Source organism: Dermatophagoides pteronyssinus, unplaced genomic scaffold (assembly GCF_027571235.1).
Source record: "Dermatophagoides pteronyssinus isolate colony J.1.1.1.1 unplaced genomic scaffold, Derpt_VIB-CSIC_2022.12 sq0001, whole genome shotgun sequence".
In the NCBI taxonomy this organism is placed as follows: domain Eukaryota; kingdom Metazoa; phylum Arthropoda; class Arachnida; order Sarcoptiformes; family Pyroglyphidae; genus Dermatophagoides; species Dermatophagoides pteronyssinus.
In genome coordinates this window covers 504,681-527,282 of record NW_027461525.1, presented here as the reverse complement: position 1 = coordinate 527,282, position 22,602 = coordinate 504,681, and the positions used below count along the sequence as shown (strand labels likewise).

The window sequence follows — 22,602 nt, the reverse complement described above, 5'->3', positions numbered from 1 at the left end:
TTTGATGATTGTGGAAAAAAAATCGAATGAATTTTGTTTGTTTCGAAATTTCATCAAATTGTCAGTACATGTTTACCAACCAAAACAAAAAACTTGTTGATAATGATGATGAGAAGGATATCCCGGATGTTTTTTGTTGTTTTAAATTTAAAAATTTCAAATTTTAAAAAATCAATCAAGAAACATTGATGAACAGAAGATGAAGAAAAATGTTTATCAGAACAAAAATGGAAACATCACCAACAACAAAATGAATTTTTCAAAACTTTTTTTGTCAAACTTGATAATTTCTTCCACAACAACGAAACAAAAAATTCAAATGTAGATTATGGAACTGTGAAGATTTTGTTGTGTGTTGGGTTTTTATATCGATTCGATGTTTGTGAACATCATCATCATCAATGATTATCATCAACAGCCATCAACAACCATCAACCATCAACAGCCATCAAGAATTGCTGCTAGTTGTTTTTTCTTCTGTTTCTGCTTCTGTACGACGATATTCATTCATTGATTTCAGTGTGAGAGAGAGAGAATCACATTCAGAATGGCAAAAATGATGTTCACTGTACATGTGTGTGTGTGTGTGTGGTGTCCATAAACAAATCAAACAAACAAACGAATGATGATGATGGTGATCATGAATTTGTTCCATTCAATGATGATGATGATGATCCTACGCTTCCAAAATTTTGAATAATGAATATTTTTCTGAACAACGAAAAATGAGAATGAAAATTTTGTTTTCAATGTTCGAAATGGACATGCGCACAATCAAAAAATTCTCTTCTGTTTCTGTTTCTGTGTTTCTGTGTTTTGGGACGATTCAAAACAAAACAAAACAAAAAACAAATTTTCATTTTGTTTGCCTGTTGCCACTGTTGTTGATGGTGGTGGTGGTGGTGGTTTTTTTTTCTTGTTGAATTTCGGTAGTGGTTTATTGTCGAATAACAACAACAACAACAACAAGATAAAGATAGTATCCAAACTGCTGGTATATGTGGTAAGTGTATTTGTTTGATTTCAATTTTTTTTTCAGTTTTTCATGGATGACTGAATCGAATGAAAATGAATGATTTTTTTGGAACAAATCTCCTATAGAATTTACCTCTCTTCTCTCCATAATCGATCGATCGATTGATTGATTTGGGGGTGAAAAAAGCAATGAAAAAGTATGATTCTAAATGGGGATTTTCTTTATTATGGATTTTCACACTAAACACACACACAGTAAACACTTATATAAAAGTCAGCTGACCATCAACAAATTGTACAATTTAAATCTTTTTGTTATCGAAGTGAAAGTGTTAAAAAAACACTTTTTTTCTGACTTAACAACAACAAACGAAAAGGAAATGAAATGAAAAACTACCACCACCGACAAACTCACATGGTGTTTAAAATTGACTTTTTTTAATTTGATTTTTTGATTGAAATAATGACCATGGTTATGTAAAAAAAACTACAAAAAATCAATTTCAATTCGAATGCCTAGCTTTCGGTGCTTCGTCAATCTTGATTTTGATGGCCAAAAACGATCATAAAAATTTCGAGAAAAAAAGATAAAAAACAAACAAAAATGATGACCAGGGACTTTTAAACTTTATGGTCTGATTGGGGGTTATTTGGTGGTGAATTTAAAGATCACCAAAAATAAAAAAAGTTCAATTGATGATGAGCCAAGGTGACCATTATTTGGATGATGATGTGTGTGTGCGTGTTAAACTTTAAAGTTGTTTTTTATGATGGTGAAAAAAACCACTGAAAGAATATCGTTCGTTAAGTTAACCAGCTTCGTGATGGTGAAAATAAAAAAAGATCAATTTTTAACGATCATCATCATCAATGACAGTAACTTTGAGCGAAATTCTTAAGAACTTTGCTCGAAGTTTCTCTCTCTGTCTTTTGGTCATTTAAAAACTGTTTGGCCTTCATTTTTATTTTTTGCGTGTCGAAACCATCCATCCATCTTTGGGTCAGATTTTGTTTTCCTTTTATTCATCGTTGCTTTTCCTTGTAAAAAAACTACAAAACTAAACGGACCCGGCCCAACAACGTGTATAATTTTCTCTGTGTGTGAAATGAAATTAAAACAGTGCAAAGTCGATTAACTGTGTGTCTATGTCAGTAAAGGTCGAAAAATAAAAAATGAATGACCCTCTTAGTGATGATAATGATAATATCCCAAGAAAGATTGATAATATTCATTCGATCAGTTCAGTAAGTCCAGTTGAATTTTCCATCATCTTTTTTTTTTTTGTTTCATTTGGCCATCACATTATCGAAGATACCCTACACTTATCAATGATGAGCTGAGCGAACACTCGACCTAAAACTAAAAGTAACACAGTGACCTATGACCATGATGATAATGATGCTTTCTTTTTTGTTTTTTTTCCCTTTTGACCTGGTCAACCAGAAACCAAACAAAAACTGTATCATCAATATTAGTTTGGCTGAACTAAAAAACAAACAAAAAGATGTTCACGATCTTTGAAAAGCAAAAAAAAGCCTAATGCTAATAGTGATTGGGTCAAATTCCAGCGAATAAACGAAGGAAAATCCACAAATCATAAATCAATAACAACAACAACAACAAGAATAAGATAAACAAGAAATGACCATAGCAACAGCAAAACCAAACAACAAAAACAGATATAGAAGAAGATAGACAGACAAAATATCCAGAAAAAGAAGAAAAAGAAAATCCTGTTAAGATTTCCTTTTATTTTTTCTCCACCATTAGGAATTGGTTGTTTGTTTGTTTTCAATTTCTGTTGTTCATTTTGTTCATTTTTTCATTCGAAAATCACAATATCGATTTCCTGAATCTTGTTTTTTGTTTTCTGTGAACAAAACGAAACGAAAACAAAACGTTTTCAGTTACAAGTAATGATGACTAATTGGGTAATTTGTTTGATTGTTGGTTTAAAATTAATTAACGGATTTGAGTGAAAAAATCTTTCGATTTCCTTTTTTCATTCATTTTACATCCTTAAAATGTTTCTAGGTTTGTTTTTTTGTTTGTTCTTCGAGTTTTTTTTTTGGTTCCAGATGAGGATCGAAAAACGAAAGAAGAAATTCAAAAATTTTTCAAAATTCAAAAAATTTTTCAATTTAAAATGTCTGTGAGAAAAAAAATTTTGCCTGAATAAAATTTGCTACTGTATTTGTGATGTTTGTGATTTGTTTCACTTGATTTTCTTTTTTTGTTGTGTAAACAATGAATGTCACTTACATTTTGGATAATAATTTCTTTTCACTAACCTTTCTTTATCAACCTGATCTGACCTAACTTGAATTGAATAACCTTTTATTCTGATTTTTTTTTCTGGTCAGAGGTCGTTTTTTAAAGCCCAAATCAAGTCGTGTGATTGATTTAAATGTACCTTTTGGCTATGGTATGGTTAAATGATTGAATAGAAACTTGTCCTTGGCTGGTTGGTTGATTCAACGAACGAAGGAACGAAATTCAGAAGTTCAAACAGAACAAACCAAACCTTACCTAAATCGAAAACAATTGATCAAAACAAAAAAAAATGTAAATCTTCAGCAAAGTTCCAGGAGAAAAAAAGAAGAAGTTTTTTTTCCTTTTAAAACGACGAAGACGAAAAAAGATTTAAATGCCAAGCTCGCCATACAACAACCGTACCTTTTGTTTAAAAAAGTTTTCAAAGAAAAAAACTTTAAAAAATTCAAAGAAAATTTTCATTGGAACGAAATGCAAAACCAAACCAAACCCCTGATCCTCGAACATATGGTGTGTTTGACATTCTCATTGACAAGGAGGAGAGAGTAAAGTAAATGGTAAGACGATTGATTCAAAACGTTGAAGAAACGAAACGAAAAAAAACACTTGTACTTGGTCGGTGACCTGTTCTACTTATTACTACCATCATTATCCTTGACAACAACCGAAAGCTGGGGGGAAAAACAGTTTTACTTTGTTTTGAAAAATTCAACCAAATTGACAACGAAATGATGGAATGAAATCTCATTCCCATTGAATGTGAATGTCGAAAACTGGATAGTATTTCAGTTTTGGTTTGGACAATATTTTCTAGGAAAATATCTGAATGAAGAAAAGAAAACAAGGACCTCACAGCATTGACCAACAGTGAAAATCCGAAAATAATGATCATTTTTGGATCAGCTGAATTTTCCGATTTTTCAAGGGAAAAAAAATTCAAGTAAACAAATCAAATGTTTGTTTTGAGATTTTTTTATCCAAAAGTTGCTTTTTTACTTTTAAGGTTTCTTATTTCCAAAATTGGTTGTTTGGTTGGTTGGTTGTTTTGAAAATTTTTTTTTCAACTTTTAATTAACGAATGTCATTGACCAAAATGAACAAAAACAAAAAAAAGTTGTCGTAATAGTGCTTTTGAATTCTATTGAAATTCTTCAATCAAGAATACGATGAACTCTTTCTTCTTTCATTATTCTTTATTTTCATAATTAACCCCTAGGTTCTAACAATAGATTTTTTTGACATTTGATGATGATGATGATATTCTTTAGAAAAATATTCTTCAAAGAAGAATTCTTCTTCTTTTTTTTTAAATTGATAAATTACATCATCATATCACTCTCATTCATTTTTCTCTTTGACAATGAATTCTTTTCAAACAATGAAACTTTATCAAACAAGAACTTTTTCTTGTTGTTGTTGTTAAATTAGTGAAACAAACTTCACAACAAGATTAAGAGATTGTTATGTATGTGGTTAATGAATTTCGAAAAAAAAATTCTCAAGAATCTCAACGAAGAAGAATCAAATGTTTCATATTTTCATTTCAATTTCTGTGCAACTTGAAAATGATGAAATGCAAAAAAAGTGAAATTTCACTTTTTTTAAAAACAGATTTAAATCATTTTCTTTCTTTACCAGAAAAAATGCTATACTTAGAAGCAATTTTCATTCATTTTCTTCGTTGTATAAACATTGAGGGACAAATTTTTTTTGTGAGGGTATATTCAATTCAAAACAATGAAAATGGATTCTTTCTAACCAAGTTTTTCTCAATTTCAAGCGAAAAAAATGTAATTTTTCTTTTTTCGTAAATTACCCAAATGGATTTTTAAAAAAAGTGTAATGGCCAGGATATAACCGTGTCGACCTTTTTTTTTACAAAACTAAAATTTCTACCACCAAACAATGATGCCAGTCATTCTCTATATTTAAACGAAAAATTTTTTTTAACCCAAAAGAAAAAAAGTTTGTTGTACCGAACAAAAAAAAGATCAAACACCGTTATTATGTGTGTGCGTGGGTGGTTTATTTTTAGAGGATGTCTTCTTTCTTTCTGTGTTTGTTTATTTGATTTCGAAAAGAAAAACGAAAAAAAACTTTTTTAATTGGATTTGAAAATAACAACAACAACAAAAAAAAAAAACATTAATGAAATTACAACACACACAGAGAGAGGGAGAATTTGATTCTTTGCAATAATAATATTAATCTTTCAATTTATCCCATATGGTTTTTCGTTTGTAATTGAAATTTAATGAATTTTATCATCCAACCAAGCAAGCAGGCAAAGCTAAATAAACATGGAAGCCTAAACAAAGAGAGAGAGAGTTTATTGGCTTTGAAAAACATTCAACCAAATGATGAGAAAAAAACAAATCATCATTTGAAATGAAAATAAAATACATTTTTTTTTGGTTTTGCAATTACATTACAAGTTTTTTTTTTTGTTTATAGCATCATCATCATTATTGTTGTTGTTATGATTATTTTATTAGTTATTTATCGATTGATCGATCGACCAATCAATCAATCAAACAGAAGCCAAGTGTGTGTAGTTAGTTATTTTTTTTTTTTTTTTTTTTGGTTTGTTTGAAATCAATTTACTGCTGGTTGATGATATCATCATAATCATAAGCAGAAAAATATCTTCTTTTTTTTCAATTTAAATTCTCGAATGTTCTCGGGTGATTGGTAAAAACGTACAGAATTTCATTTCATTCATAAGATTTGAAATCAGAAAAGAAAAAGATTATTATTGTTTATGAACTGGTTACGATGATGTCATTTTTTTTTCTTCGTTCATCATGATTCGCCTGTTGTTGTTCTTGCTTGTTGCTGTTGTTAACCGAAAATTGAATTTTTGGACAGAATTATTGCTGTTGTTGTTACGTCGGAAATTTGTAAATCATCATATCATTCATATCATTCTATTAATTGATAAAAACTTGGTAGTGATGATGATATTTATAAAGAGAGATTATTACTTGTAAGATCATTGTGCCTGAGATTTTTTTTGTTTGTCTCCCTCTTTTTTTTCCTGTAACCATTGCACTTGTTGAAAGTGATGATGATAAAATCAAAAATCAAAAATGTTGATGATATCGTATAATGTCTATTCAAATATAGAGATATAGGGGGAGAATACATTTGGATACAATTTTTGCTGGATAACCAAATGACAATCCTGGAAAAATGTATCATTTTCAGCAACAACATAAACAAAAATGTAGCATTTTTTTGGCTTTTTCGGTTTCGATTTTGATTTTCACTATTTCAATATTTCACTATTTCGATTGGAATTGATATTCAGGACATTCGATTAGCTGATTTTCAAAATTTTCTTGCTTAATTTAGTTGTTTAATGATTTTATTTTCTTTTTCGAATAAGAATTCATTATTGATTGATTGATTGATTGATTGGCTGATGATGTTTCGCATCATCATTATTTTGGTTTGTTTTTAACGATTACGTTTCGCAAACAAAAAAATTTAAATTAATTAAAATGATTTTTTTTCCTTGTAAAATTGGATGTTTTCTTTGTTTCCGAATCAATCAATCAATCAATGATCATTATAATCGAAAATTGGTTTGTTTTTTTTCGATTAAAATTAATGTTTTTCCGAAATTGATAAAACAAAACAAAACAAAATTTCCTTACGATTTCATTAGACAAGTTGTCGCCTAAATTTCATTTTAAAAAAATTTTTTGTTGCTGGCTGACATCTTATCATCTCTCAAACCATTTCCATTGAAAAACAACAAAAAAAAACATTTTTGACAATGACAAACGACAAACAAATGTCAAACTTTCTTTCTGGCTAAAGATGATTTTTGTTTGTTTGTTTGTCACCAAAAAATTATTTCACAATTTTTTTTAGAAAAAAAGAAATCATTCAGGTAATGATGGTTGATTTGGTTGTTTTTCTAAATGTATTTTTTTTTCTCTCTCTATTTCTCTTTTTGGGTACAAATACCAAAATCTATCTCATTTTTAAGCAGATTTTCAACAACAACAACAACAGCAAAAAGAAAAAAAGAAAATCAGTCAAACAAACAAACATCTTAAACTTATATTTATTTCACTTGTTGTTGTTGTTATCATTATCATCATCAGAAAAGATGATATCAACAACAACTGCAAATAACATACATTTGGATCATTGTTGTCTAATATAAAATAAATAATACTTTGTACCCGAAAAATGTATTTTATTTGATCTTTGATTGTTGTTGCTGTTGTTGTTGTTGTCAGATAAAAGTTTCTTTTTTTTTTCTTCAACATTCAGCATTTTTTTTTTTGTTTTGTTTAAATTTCATTTCATTTTATCATCAAAAAATATAGTTTTTTCTTTTTTCTTTTTTATCTGAATTTTATTTCCCCATAGGTAAACAATATATATAAATGACGAAAGGAAGAATGGGAAGGGGAAATTCTAACTAACCCTTAACCTGATCGGTTTGTTCCATTCTTGGCTTTCCTTGCATGCTTTCTTATTCTTCATTATTCTTTATATTTCCCTTCTTACCTTATCAATGTCAAACATACAAACACACACACAGAGAGAGAGAGAGAGAGAATATTGTTGACTTAAATAAATAGAAAATTTCATAGATAAACGTTGTTTGTGATGGATGATTAAAAAAAACTGTGTAAAGGTAAAAAAATTATTATAAAAAAAAGGTCAAGTTTATTTTATAAAGATAACTAGATTTCTAATACAATTTTTATTAATTTTATTATTCTTGGATCATTCTGTTTTTCTGTTTGTTTGTATAAATAAAACGTAATGAAAAAACATTGATAATTTATCGCGATTTTCTTCGTTTTTTCTCTCTCTCTCTCTCTCTCTCTCTCTCTCTCTCTCTCTCTCTCTCTCTATTTATAAATTACGTCATCATCATTAGATTAGACTTGTGTTTGAATTATGAATGATATGAATCAGAAGAAGAAAGAAAAAAAAATATGAATGAAAATGGAAATGGAATCATAATCTAATACAAATATTAATTGAAAACGAAAAAACGAAAAAAAAAATCTTATCAATTCAATTCATTTTGTTTCCTAAGAAATAATGTACTGAATGAAATTATGAATTTCAATCATTTTACTCTGGATTCATTACGTTTGTTTTTGCTGTTGTTGTTGTTGATTTGGTTGTTGTTGTTTTCTTTCGTCAGAAAGAAAAAAAAAATCAACCATTTTTTCCCCTTATGGATTAAGATGGATCGATGAAAATGAAAATCCGAAAAGTTTTTCTTTTCGTTACCAATTGGCCATATGACCATCATCATCATTATTATCCGTTACATCATGATCCGATAATAAATCAATCTAGAAAAACAGCCAAACAGCAACAAACAGCAAAAATTGCCATACAGAGAAAAAAAAAACGAAGGACAAAATTTACGATAACCAAAAAAAAAAAAAAAACATTATTATTAATGAATATAAGTAGTTTTTCCAAAGAACTTGTTATTTTTTTTTTGCTTTTATAGCGGATAAGTCACGCAAAATGTTTGTTTTTTTTTTGCATAAGTACCGAATTTTGGTACAGAATTGGAAAAGCATTCATTCATCACAAGTTTTTTCCCCCTTTCCTCCCCCACCAAACACCAAGCACTAAACATCAACGAATATATACATTAAGCAAGCATGAGGATAACAACGAAAACAACAGCATCATTAAATTGATAGGGAAAGTTTCTTGGGAAACAAAAAATATTTCTAGAAATTTTTGACATTTTTTTCTTTTTGCTTTTGTTTAAATTGATTAATGAATGATGATGATGACCATCATTGATCGGTTGTTGTTGTTGTTGTTAAAATAGCCGAAGATGATTGACCGAATGAAATATGCAAATGGAACAACAACAGCAACAAACAAAAAGGAAATTCAAAGCAAGAACAACAAAAAAAACAATAAAAATAACCTCCAAAAAAGAGAAAGGATAATGTCCAGGTAAATGATTACGATGATTATTATTGGTAAAGGATAAATGGTGTTAGGTAATTTCCATTTTTTTTTTTTTTTTTGAATGTACTTATGAGGATGCATGCATACATGCATCAATCATCATTATCATTACTTTTTTCCAACACTTTTTGCTGAAAGAAAATGACATCGATAAAACCAAACTGAATGAATGAATGAAAGAGGACCATAAACACATTTTAATTCAATTAACGAAAATAACAACAACAACAAGAAGAGTGAAATATGAAAAACCGAAATCGAAATTTCCAAAGAATCCATATAAATTGAATTATCGTGTTGTTTTGTTTGTTTGTTGGTTTGATTAGTTTTTTTGCTAATGAATTCTAGTACATTTTTTGTTTTGTTTTTTATTATTCGGTACTTTAACATGAAAATTGAACCAATGTAAAAATAACAAAATGTGGTAAAGCGAAAAATTTAGTTCATTTTTGTGTTTCGTGAAATAATACTTTTTTCCCTCTCACACTAACTCTGTGATATTAAGAAATAACGGAACTTGATCAACAACAACAACATAAGAAGTAGAAAACTTTTGTAATATTTCATTTTTCGCCATCATTCAATCATTTTTTTTTTTTTTTTTTGGTGGACATTTATCATTAACGGATACGGAACAGAGTTTTTTGTTGTTGTTGTTGTTGTCAAATTCATTTGTTTTTTTAAATGTCAAAAATGTCAAGGTGGACAATCAAATTAATAACAAACAATAAATCAAATTGAATCTTGGAGAATTTTTTTTTCATTTTCATCATTATTACTATCGATGAATCGATAGTTTCAAAAAAAAAAAACATATTTAGTTCATTAAGATATTATGCGAATGAAAAAAAAAATAAAAATCCACATCATTGAATCATTGAATCAAGGATGTGCCATTGAAACACACACACACACTTGACTAACAAACAAGGTTTCTTTCTTCATTTGTTTACCTTTACCGTTACTATTATTATACAAGATGTTACTATTCTAAGTCGCTGTTGTTGTTAACCATGATCATCGACATAATCATCGACATTATCAATGTTTTTGGCCATGTTTTGAACAAAAAAGTAACTAAGACTACATCAGTATTATGTATGAAGTAATTTTCATTTTCATTTTTTTTTGTTTCAATGTTATGTATCATTGTCATTGTGGCCATACACACAGTAAACACACAATCGTAACATCATTATATAAGAAATCAAGGATAATAATAACCACATCTTGTTTGTTTGTTTGTAATTATATAACCATTTGAAAATTTTCTATAGAAATACTTTTTTTTTCACTGGTTTTCCTTCAAAGCCTACTGAGTTCTTACATTGAATCGATTGTCAATTTTGATATGATAAAAATTCGGTAAACATCCGGAAATCTGGGAATCCAAATCAAATCCGAACATCTTAATCCAAATTAAATTGAATCGATCGAATTGAATCGAATTTGTTTGGTTCACCAAAAACATCTCAATCAAATCAAATTAATTAAGGAATTTTTTTTTTGCAAAAAAAGAAGACAAACAGCCATTGAATGTCATTCATGATCTGATCGTTGATGTTAATAATGTCATTTTTTTTTGATTAATCAAGAATTCAATTGAATGTTCAATGTACTGTAACTGTTGACATTAATGACAATTGGGCCTTGTTAATAAGCAAAAATAACGATAAATAAATATCTCTATATAGAAGGACATTTTCATATATAAACTTTATTCGATTTAAATAAATAATCAACAAATATTGTCTGGCCATGGATGTTTATTATGATGATGACACTGTTACAAAAAAAAAGAACTCAATTGAAAAACATCATCAAATTGAGGAAGAAAACATGGCCACCAGTGTTGTTTAAGTTGGCCACCATGTTTAGTTCATGGATGCACAAACAACAACAGACAATAAACTTTCAATCAAGGACATAAATGAATGAATGAATATTATTTTTTTGATACAAGGATGCTTCGATTTTTTTTTACTTTTTAGTGGGGATATTATTATTCGCTGAATATAGCAAGCAACCATGATCTCCATTTTGTTTTTTACTTCATTTGATGACATTGGAAACCAAACTAACAAACAACAACGACTATATTGGTGGCATTGTATCCTTCAAAACGAACATTAACACTCACTTGCACACACACACACAATCCTTTTTTTGTTCCATTTTTTTCAAAAAAAAGACTACCAAGGACCAAATTACATTACATCAAATCAAATGTAATATTACAACATTACGCTAATAGGAAGTAAAAATGTTTCAATGAAAAAAAAAAATCTTTTTTTTTTATTTATTTATTGATTGAAATGTTTATTATTTGCCTGAATGTTTTTTTTTCATTTATAAATTCCTGATAATCCATGATCAAATAATGCTAAAGTGTTAATAGGACAAATGAATTTTTTAGGCAAAACCAAAATTGTGGAATAGAAAAATAACTAATAAAAAAAACAAACAAACAATATTCACACCCGAACATCATCATGTTGTTTAGTCTGAAATAAAATTTAGTGTTTTTTTCCCCCTGTTACCAACTACAACGACTGTCATTAAAATCATCATCAACATCGTTATTCTTCATTCGATTAATGAATATTATTATTATTATTGAAAATAATGATCATCAATTGACGAAAAAAAAGAAAAAATTTGGTCGAGGACATTTTCATTTAGGACAAATCAATAGATGATTCATTCATTCGATGGATGATTTTATTTATTTTCCTTCTCACTTTGTGTTTTTGATCATGTTTTTAATATTTCTGTTTCTGTTTCATGGCTTATGGTGTTGACGACCAAGCCAGAAAACAAAAAAAAAACAAAAAAAAAACAAAAAACTCCATCCAGGAATACAATATTCAAAAAATAAAAATTAAATAACTGTAAAAAACGATGTCATTTTCAAAGTTGCAAAAATCGAAAAAAAAAACATTTCATCAACATTCATTCCATTTGGACAAAGAATTTATGGTTGGTTGAATTTGTTTTGTTTTTTTTTTTGTTTTTGTGATGCAACAACAACTTGTTGGACAGAATTTTTTTTGTTTTCAAAAAGATCCTTGTTTATTTTGGCGTATCACACACACATCAATTGATAGATGTAAAAATGTGATAAACAATTCAAATGACGCCTTGTTTCTATTCAAAATGTCAAATGTCAAAAGTCTTAATGGTTCATGGCTGGTTGGTCGGTGGCTCCCAAATACATTCATTTCATGATGAAAATAATAATAATTCTTTTTGGAATTCTGAAAATCATTATTATCATCACCACAGTCTGCTTGTTATTTAGTTTAGTCAAAATTTTAATATTTTTTGATCGTTGAAATAATGAATGAACACAGACAAACAAACAAACAAACAAACGCAGACAAAAACAAAAACAAAAAAAAACTTTACATAAATAAACCATTGACATAAAATAATAATAATGATAATTTGCATCAATGATCATCACCATCATCAACATTTGTCATTATCTTTAGTAGTTTTTGTTCATTATCAAATCTAATTAAAAATTCAAATTTTTCGTTTTTAATTGATTCTATTCAATTGAAAAAAATTGAATTCTATTTTTGCTTCTGTTTTCTATCTGGTTGAACAGAGTGAACAGAGTTGAGAAAAACGCAATATTCATATTAATGTCGATGATTGAATTTTGAATTTTTGAATTTTTGAAAAAATTTTAAAATTTTTCAATCAGCAAATTGAGTTCAAATCCAAAAAAAAAAACCAAAGATTCATGTAACCATAATATATCTCCATAATGATGGTTGATGGCGCACTTTTTAATTACGGTGATTCTTGAAAAGAACTTGATATTGTTTTTCTTGTTAATGCGTTGACATTTATGAAAACAACGACAACAACAACATTTAGATCTTATTTAATTCTTTTAAAAAAGGATTATATTTTAAGAATTTGTTTCTGTTTCTGTTATTGTTTTTGTGTATGTGTGTGTAAATGACAGATCGATATCCGGATCAAATGTTAATCTATAAATCTACAAAAAATAAATAAAATATAAACATCTTAACTAAAATAAAATAAAGTATGCTTTATTTTGTCGGAAGAGGGGGATATGATGAAAAATAATCGTTAATAGTGGGGGGTTAAAAGTTTTGCCATTTTATTTTCTTATTTTCCATATTTTTTTTTTTTCGTTGATCTTTTTACATGAAAAAAAAACAAAACAAACAACGTCAATATCTTTGGAATTATGGCTGGTTTTGTTGTTGTTGCTGTACATCTTGTATCGATCTATTGATTGATTTGTTAGTAAATCCTTGGATAGGATTAAAGTTGATTGGAAAAAATTCTTCTGGTCATTTCGTTTGATCGTTGAGAAAATGTTTTTTTTTCGAATCATAGATGGCGTTATTTTGAATTTTGATTTTTTTTTGAAAATTCTATTATTTCCATAAACTGACAATAGATGTCGTTTTTATTCAAATGAATTTAACTCATATATAATCTGATGACGTTTACATTGTATGTAATTAATAATAAAAACCGTAAAACAAATTCGTTCGAATTTAAACATTTTTTTTAATTCTTAGTTGATTTGATTCTACAATGGACAATAATAATAAAGTTGAAACTTTGTCATCATCGATTGATGGCAATTTAGATCCTAATCATCATCAACAACAACAACAACAATCAGTACAAACAACGATGATGACAAATTCATCAATACAATCATCATCAACAACACCGATGTCAACAACTTATCTTGTTCCTAGTGTTTATCCACCAACAATCACTGATTCGGGTATATCAGCACCAATATCTTCATATCAAATATCAGCTTATAATCCACCACCACCACCACCACCACCGTTGAATGAATCGCAAAACAGCAATAATGATGCAAATTATTTTTCTACAGAAACATATCAAATGCCTACAGCATATGCAAATAATCTTAATCCACCGACTAACGTGATACCGGAACAAGAACAAAAAACTTCGATGTTTCTTCCACCACCACCGCCGCCATCACAACCTGCAATCTATTATAGTGATGGCGTTATCTATCCTGGTGAATTATCATCAAATTCGAACAATGTGATAACAACAAATGATGATGACGACGACGATGAAGATGATGATGAAATACAAGATGTAGTTTTATCCAATGAATTAGTTGATGTAAATATCAAATCATTTGTTTTTTATTTATTTAATTTTTGTTTTGTTTTTTAAAATTTTTCTAGTTATACAATAATCTTGGCATTGTTGGTAAAATTTTAGCCGGTGGTTCATTAGTAACAATAAGATTTTTACAAATGTTTCGTAATATAAGTGAAACATTGGTCGATGCATTAGGTATTGCACAACCAAAATATCAACAAGAATTACAAGCATATGAAGAAATGAAACAAGAAGAACAACGAAGAGAAGCTGAACATGAACAATTGTATGCTGGATGGAAACCAAATGTACCATCTTCATTACCATTACCGCCACAAATTCCACTCAGTTATTTACCACCGAGTTATCATCATCATAATCAGCAGCAGCAGCAACCTGAAATGTCTTCCGATAATATTCAAAGCTCAGCATCTCCAATTCTTCCACCACCACCACCAACAACAACAATGAATTCGAATTCGAGCTTTGTTACTGATTCTACAGTTAATTTGCCAAATTCATAAATGCAATATTTTTTTTCAAATAAAAGATTTCAAAATTATATTTTTTTCAAATAATTATACATTTTAAAAGACAAACAAACATGAAATTTAGAATAAATAATAATAATTGGCTTTTAATCAATCAATCAGTTCTGTTGGTGAGAAAAGTGGGGAAAAAAAGAAAACATTTCCTACATAAATGTAAAATTGGGACATTCAGAAAAACTCTTTCAAATTAACACATTCATCAAACATCATTTTTAAACCATCTGATTATGGACCGATTGTGGTCTTGATTGATTTGATATTGATGGCTGATGTGTGGGATAATTTGTTCCTTGTGGTTGTTGTTGTTGTTGTGTTGAAGAAGAAGAATATGATGAATGCATTGTATTATTTGGATCGATCACAGGTTGTTGTTGTTGTTGTTGATGTCCACCAATATTATATGATTGCTGTTGTTGTTGATGATGATGATGAGAATTTGAATAAACATCATTTGTAGATGGTGGTGGCTGTTGTTGTTGAGTATAGCCAGTTGTTGTTGAATAATTTAAACTAAATGGATTTGGATTAGGCTGTTGTTGTTGTTGTTGTTGTTGTTGTGGTGGCGATACATAAGGATTAGATTGTGAAGCTCTTTGCATATCATAATGATGATTAATTGCATTCGGATTGACCGTAGTCAAAGGTGTATGCGTTGAACGTTGAGATAAAGCCGGTGAATAAGTATTCCGTGTCAAATCCAATTGACTGGAATGAAACGAATGTTGTTGTTGTTGATGACCGCCACTTGGATAATAACCACCATACGAATTGTTAGTATTATATTGCTGTGGTTGTTGTTGTTGTTGTTGAATATTAGAATTGGAAGGCTGCGATGGTGGTTGTTGTTGTTGATGATGAGACATTGGATTTATCTGTGTATATGTCATATTTATATCGGTAGATGCAATATTTTTGGATGGATCAAATGCAAATGTATTCGATGTATTGGAACTTTGAGCTTGAATAATTGGAGCTTGAGCAGTAACTGGAGCAGCAACAGCGGATGGTGAATTCCAATAAGAGGAATTTGTAGCATGAACAGCAGCATTATGTTGTTCATTCAGATCGAATAGATTTGCCGCTGGATTGGTCAATGGTGTTCCTAAAACTTGAGACGGTGGTGGTGGTGGAGGTATTGTTGAACCAAATATCGATGGAAACGGAAAAGGGGGAGGCGGTGGTGGTGGTACCGGTAATGAAGTATTAAGAGCTTCAGGTATTGAACTAACCGAACTAGCCGTATCATCTAGATAACCACCAAAAGAAAATTCACCAGGTGGTGGAGATTTTACCGATTGTGATAAGGCTTGTCGTAAGGCAGAAGCTTCAGCTTTTGTTTCTTCTAATTTTCTTTCTGCTGAACGTGCAGCTATCCAATTTTCATGCGAATGTTTTTCCAATTGATTTAATTGACTTTTATAACGACGTTCAGTTTCTTCTAATTCTTTTTTTATCGATTTTAATTGATCTTTTATAATAGTATTTTCTTCTTCGGTAACATTTAATTTTGATAATAATGATTCAACATCTTCATTTTGTTGTTCTTGTTTAACTTTATGTACACCAATATCTTTAGCATATTCCAATTCTTTTTCTTTATAATATTTTGACAATACTTCTAATTCGGTTATAGCTTTAAATTTTTCTTGTAATGCATTTTCAGCATTTTGTTTTAATTGTTGATTCAGTTTTCTTGTTGATTCTATTTCATCTGTTATATCTTGTAATTGTTTTTGTACTGTTTCAAATTTTTGTCTAAATTGTTCTTTTTCTGTTTCCATTTGTGTTAAACGAAGTTGTAATTGTATAACATCTTGCAGACAAATTGAATCTTCACCACCACCTTCAATATTTTGTTCATCATCATCATTTGTATTATTGATTAAATCTTCATCACCATTAACACCATCAATAGCAAGATCACCATTCATATTAGTAGCGGATCTTTGTCGACGACGAACATGTTCTTTACTTTTTGTTAAATTTTTATTCAATTTATTCAATAATGTTTGCATTGAAATAATTTCGGAATTTTTATTTTCAATTTCTTTCATAAATGTAGCCATTTTTTCTTCACTTGTTTTCAATTTCGATTCCATTGATTTATAATCATTTTCAAAATTTCTAGCTTTTTCTTCCGACGAAAGTAGATCATCTTTCATTTCTTTTAATTCTTCACTAAGTTTATTTTGTAATTCTTTAAGATCTAGATTTTCCGATTGTACAATATTATATTGTTGTTCCAATTCTTTGATTGTTTCGTTTAATTTTTCTATCTCTTCATTCAATGTCATTAATTGATCATTCAGGTTATCAATCTGTTGAAAATGCCAAAAGGATTAAAATGAAAAAATCAGAAGAAAAAAAAATTCAAACCTCTTCTTTATCAGCACGAGCAGCTCGTTCTTGTTGTTTGATAGTCGTCAAATTCTGATTGATTTGTGTTTCAAGTTCGACAATTTTCGAACATAATTCATTATTTTCTTGTTTAAATCTATTTAATTCCAATGAAATTTGATCTAATTTCGAACTAATTATTGGATTTGATTCGGCTTGAATTTTCAATGATGAATTATCTTTTTTCAAACCTACAATTTCAGTCTAAAAAACAAAAACAAACAAAATTTTTTAAAAAACAAATTCAAGGAAATCTTAATGAAATCCTTACCTTTAGTTTTTCATTTTCTTGTTCCAATTGATATTTACGTTTTTCAATTCGATGAAGATTATCTTTATAGCAAGAATACTTTATTTATGAAAAAAATGATTAGCCATAAATATTTTTGGACAAAAAATCAAATCAAATCAAAAAACATTACCTCATCACGACAAAGAACATATTCTTCTTTGATTTTATCTTTTTCCGCTTCAAAATAATAAAGTTTTCTTTGTGTTTGACAAATTGTATCTTTTCGAGGGAGAAAAAAGTTGTAAATGTTAACCAAAAATCAATAAAACAGAAAAAAAACATACCTTGTAATTCACGGACTTTTTTCGATGAACTAACGAAAAATATGAAAACTTTCATTAAACACCAAAAAAATGCAACAATCGATGTAAATATGATTGCATGTAATGAAATATTAAAACTTTCGAAAAAAAGTTCCACTTCATCCGGTATTATCTCCATAATAACACTAACAAATCCAACTCTTTCGGCTAATAATTTTCTTTTAAATATATTACTATTAACTGGTGGTTGATATTGTTCCGAATGTATAACCGGATTTACTAATAATCTTTCCGATACAACTGATTGTTGTTGTTGTTGTTGATTTTGATTATCGATAGGTGCTGGTCTATTCTCTACAAATGGTTTATGTTTTGAATTTAAAACACTTCCTTCGGCATGAAAATTTGCAGTTGATTGCGAATGATGATTTTCATTTGAATATTCTTTATTGGAATTTGGTGATTCCGGTAACGATTCTGGTGTAGAATGAATTTGTTGTTGTTGCTGTTGTATTGGTGGTGGCGGCGGCTGAGGATTATTCAATGGATCAACATTAACTGTATCTTTTAAATCTTCAACATGAGTACGTTGAATCAATTTTGGATGCAAATGAGGCTGATGAGGAGGAAGATTGTTATTACTATTAACTTGCTGATTAATATTGTTAACCGGTTGTACATTTTGTTCATTCAATTCTGGATTGATTTTGGAAGAATCAACATTTGTTGGTGGTGATGCTTGTTGTTGTTGATGATGATGAGCTGGAGGATGAATTTGCTGATGTAAATTTTGTGGAATGTCTGCAGCGGCTATCGGCTGTGACGAGGTTTGTGATGATGATGATATTGAATCAACATTATCGTTGTTGTTGTTATTATCCACAGTGCTGTTAGAAGAAGATATCGAAGATTGATTATTACTTGCATCTTTGAGATTATTTTCTTCAACTTTTTCCGTCTGTTGTTGTTGTTGTTGTTGTTCTGAATCTCTTTTATTTCGATGGATTTCTTGTTGAAAATCATCATTATTTTGTTGTTGTTGTTGTTGATTACTATCATTACTAACAGGCAATTGTGATGCTTGTTCAACAGTTTGTTGCTGTTCAATCGTAGTTTGCGAATCATTTTTAGCCGATTCAGCAGCTACCTTATCATTAATTTTATCAACCTCGAGGTTATTTGAATTTTCCTTTTTGTCTTCTTGTATCGATGGATTTTCATTCAAAGTTTCATTCATTACTGTTTCAGCTTTTAAAACATCCGAATCATTAGTTTTTGGTATCTGGTTGTTGTTGACCGAATCTGAATTGATTGGTGCTTCAGGTTCAGAAATTTTCATTTCTTGTTGCACCGTTTTATCATCATTATTTTCTTCAACTTTAACTTCATTTTCATCGGCTACTAATGTTGAATTCTTTGTTGATTCTTTATTGCTATCATTTTTTTCTTCATTGACTACATTAGAAGTTGAATTGTGAACAGCATCTAATGATTCAACAATTTCGGATGAATCTTCACCAGAAACAGTAACATCATCTTGAACAGTTGAATCAACAGTAGAATTTTGAACGACAACCATAGGTTCACCTAATTGTTTTAATAATGATCCATGTTGTTTATTTAATTCACTTTCATTTTGATCGTTAACATTTTTCGAATCAAGTTCATTATCAATAATATTGCTGAAATTTGCTTCAATCGTTGCTGTTTTTGTAACTGGATTTTGAACAAATGTTGGTGATGGTGTGGCAGTGTTTAATCCACCAAGAAGATCTTCATTTATAGTAGTTCCATCAATAACAGTAACTTTTTGTGAATAAACAAATGGTGTTGCCGATGATTGTTGTGATATTGATGAATCATTGGGCACTTGATTATGATGATCAACATTAGAAGAACTGCTCAATACAATTGAATCATTAATTTGACCATTATTATTATTATTATCGTCGAGTATATCCGAACCAGATTCCACCAGAATAGATGATTTTAATGATTTTTCATATTCATCAAAATCAAATTGAACTTTATCAAGTTTTGTTTCATCAAAATGAACATTTGTTTCTTTGATTAATTTTGCAGGCACAAAACCACGTTTTTTATTTACCTGTAACAAATTGAATAATTTACAAATGTGAATCATGAAGAAATCAAATAAAATAAATACTTACTTCAGCAAAATAATAAATTTTATCATCAGTTTTTCCTAATATTTTTACATTTAAATCTTTTTTAAATGATAATAAATTTCTATCCGGTGATGGATATCGTATGGTTGTAATACCATCAGCGATAGGTTCTTTTAAATGAAAATCGATATTAGTTGGAGAAAAAAAAAACAAAACAAAATATACCTTTACAATGAATATCGGCACATAATATTGATTGATAATTGGGTAATTTACTTTTAGCATCATTTATTGAAATCAATAGCCAAAATGTAAATAACCAAATAATGTATGATGATTGAAAATTTTGCTGAAATAATAATAACACAGGTTTCATTATGTTAACCATAATTTAATGGTTTATTTGATGAACAACAAACAATAAAATTAAGAATTTTCCAACAAAAACAACAACAACAATCGAATGAATTTGATCATTTGTTCAATTGATTGATTGATTGATTGATTAACTCAATAAAATGAGAAAGTGAGCTTTTCAATTTTGATAAATATGAAGAGCATGTATACGATAAATCGTTACGTGCAAAATTAGATTAAAAATATTATCAGCTGATTAAACTATTTTTTACAATAAAATATATTAGATATGTGATTTTTTGGATGAGAAATCTACTTTTTCATTTATTCATTCATTCATTCGTTCAACATTGAATGATGAGAATTTACTATTGAGAAAATGACTACGACTTAATTATTCGATTTGTGTTCTACTTTTTTTTATCGAGTTTAACGTCATATGAATGAATATAAAATCTTCAAGATCAATAAATTTGATATAAAAAAGATGAGAGTCAACGGAATTATCATTCCATTATTGCTGGATGATGATGATGATGAAAAAATTAATTCTTTAAACCGATTTTTTTTATAAAAAAAAGTTATTTTGACTCGAATAGCGAAATGTTTTTTTTTCATTCATACAGCTTACGTGTCATACACAAAACATAACATAAACACAACGCGGCGGCAACAGACAACATTAATAACAGGCCATTAAGAAAAACAAATCGAACGCAGCGCATCGATGCGTGATTTTAATGCAAAAAAAAAAAAACATACCTCGTTTACGAATAGGGTCGAGGATTCTGCAAACGTTCGAAAGAATTTTTTATTGTTTTTGTTTTGCTCCACATTGAGTTTTTTTTTGGGAAATATGATGATTCGATGGTGTTCGATGGAATAAATTATCTTATTGAATTCTGTTTGTTTTTCTTTTCGTAATAATTATTTTTGTTTTGTTTTTTTTCGCTGAATTTTGTTTACCCAATATAATCAATAATCAATAATGACATCACATCGATGGAAACGTTTTTTTATTGATGCTGGTTTACCATCAGATATAGCTGATAATTATGCTATAATATTTACTGAAAATCGTATAAGATTTGATATGTTAGATGAATTGAATAAAGAAATTCTGTATGATATGAAAATTAAAAAAATGGGCGATGTTATATCGATACTTAGACATGCCAAAGAAGTACATACAAATTCATATCGAGAAAAAGTTTTTAGTACTGATGATTCGACGGCTTCTGCTAAAGATAAAGATTCATCACAAGGAACATCGAAAACATTTCATCAAGCTGATTCAACAATTTCATCGAATAATAATGTACAAAAACAATCTGATTCTCGTACTACTGGAATACCTTCGACAAGAATTGTCAAAGCACCTAGTCCGAAAAGAATTGTAAAAATTCCATCAAATAATGTTCAAATGGCTAGAAATAATCAAATGATTACTAAAACGAACACAGTGTTTCCAAAACGAAATTCATCACCAACAATTATTCGTAATGTTACCGGATTGAATGCTATTATTCCCGCTCGAAAACGTATCGAACCACCAACCGATGATGATGATGATAATAATGATGTTTCAACATCGGCATCAAAAATGATGAAAACAACAACTTCAACGAATCCACAAATTCGTAATAAAATTGAAGCACAAAGCCGTTTGACAAAATTTTCTAACCAAATTCAAAATGCTATAATATCGAATCAATCAAACAAATCTTCATTATTATTAAAAAATCCATCAATTCAAAATCGTCTCTCCACTACTACCACCACCACCATCACTCATAATTCACGATTGGATATTCGTAAAAATGATACTTTATTCAATAAAACTATTCAACAACGATCAAATCCTATACAAAGAAATACATCCGTATCAACCACCGTATCAAGTATTAAAGGTTAAATAATATTTGATTTTAATTTGATTATCATTTACTTATTTTCTCTATTTTCTCTAAATAGATCGTCTTGGAAAAAAACCTGTATTCGAACGTATTGAATCAAGATCACCACAACAACAACAACGTTCAACAGTTTATGATAGGTTAGGCATGAAAAAATCATCGGAAATTTATTTTCTTCCTCGTCATTAACATATTAAAAAGCATAAACTTTTTTTTTTTTGATTTAATCATCATATTATAAAAACCATACTTATATTAACAAAAGAATCCATTATATTAAAGTAATCCGAAATCTTTTGATCTTTCGGTGAATCAATGAAAATCGA

General features: G+C 28.9%; 3 protein-coding genes across 5 annotated transcripts; 2 read left to right on the top strand and 1 right to left on the bottom strand.

The window, feature by feature from the left end:
- Window positions 1-874: 874 nt before the first annotated feature.
- LOC113796492 (uncharacterized) lies at window positions 875-14,933 on the top strand. 3 transcript variants are annotated; one of them, XM_075821691.1, is made up of 3 exons: window positions 875-1,003; window positions 13,795-14,389; window positions 14,455-14,933. In XM_075821691.1, exons 2-3 carry the CDS (start codon window positions 13,811-13,813, stop codon window positions 14,893-14,895), a joined length of 1,020 nt encoding a protein of 339 aa, XP_075677806.1. In that variant the 5' UTR covers window positions 875-1,003; window positions 13,795-13,810; the 3' UTR covers window positions 14,896-14,933. The 3 variants fall into 3 exon arrangements, with proteins under 3 accessions (XP_075677806.1, XP_075677809.1, XP_027202582.2); XM_075821694.1 differs by lacking the exon at window positions 875-1,003 and adding an exon at window positions 13,708-13,726; XM_027346781.2 differs by lacking the exon at window positions 875-1,003 and having other exon boundaries at window positions 13,733-14,389.
- Window positions 14,934-14,981: 48 nt separating this feature from the next.
- On the bottom strand, window positions 14,982-20,599 carry Tango1 (transport and golgi organization 1). Its single transcript, XM_027346778.2, has 7 exons — window positions 20,229-20,599; window positions 20,046-20,173; window positions 17,896-19,981; window positions 17,742-17,830; window positions 17,591-17,668; window positions 17,299-17,523; window positions 14,982-17,240 (listed from the first exon to the last, which is right to left on the bottom strand). The coding sequence occupies exons 1-7, from the start codon at window positions 20,389-20,391 to the stop codon at window positions 15,135-15,137; spliced, it is 4,875 nt and encodes a 1,624-aa protein (XP_027202579.2). The 5' UTR covers window positions 20,392-20,599; the 3' UTR covers window positions 14,982-15,134.
- A 425-nt stretch (window positions 20,600-21,024) lies between these two features.
- On the top strand, window positions 21,025-22,598 carry LOC113796491 (uncharacterized). Its single transcript, XM_027346779.2, has 2 exons — window positions 21,025-22,270; window positions 22,335-22,598. The coding sequence occupies exons 1-2, from the start codon at window positions 21,349-21,351 to the stop codon at window positions 22,463-22,465; spliced, it is 1,053 nt and encodes a 350-aa protein (XP_027202580.2). The 5' UTR covers window positions 21,025-21,348; the 3' UTR covers window positions 22,466-22,598.
- Window positions 22,599-22,602: the final 4 nt, after the last annotated feature.

Bases quoted from the DNA above. Each gene is read 5' to 3' on its own strand.
- LOC113796491 (XM_027346779.2), top strand. From the start codon at position 21,349: ATGACATCACATCGATGGAAACGTTTTTTTATTGATGCTGGTTTACCA. The intron at 22,271-22,334 runs GTTAAATAATAT...TTCTCTAAATAG, and splicing joins CACCGTATCAAGTATTAAAG to ATCGTCTTGGAAAAAAACCT.
- LOC113796492 (XM_075821691.1), top strand. From the start codon at position 13,811: ATGGACAATAATAATAAAGTTGAAACTTTGTCATCATCGATTGATGGC. The intron at 14,390-14,454 runs GTAAATATCAAA...AAATTTTTCTAG, and splicing joins TATCCAATGAATTAGTTGAT to TTATACAATAATCTTGGCAT.
- Tango1 (XM_027346778.2), bottom strand. From the start codon at position 20,391: ATGGTTAACATAATGAAACCTGTGTTATTATTATTTCAGCAAAATTTT. The intron at 17,831-17,895 runs GTATGTTTTTTT...TCCCTCGAAAAG, and splicing joins AAAAGTCCGTGAATTACAAG to ATACAATTTGTCAAACACAA. The intron at 17,241-17,298 runs GTTTGAATTTTT...CATTTTCAACAG, and splicing joins CTCGTGCTGATAAAGAAGAG to ATTGATAACCTGAATGATCA.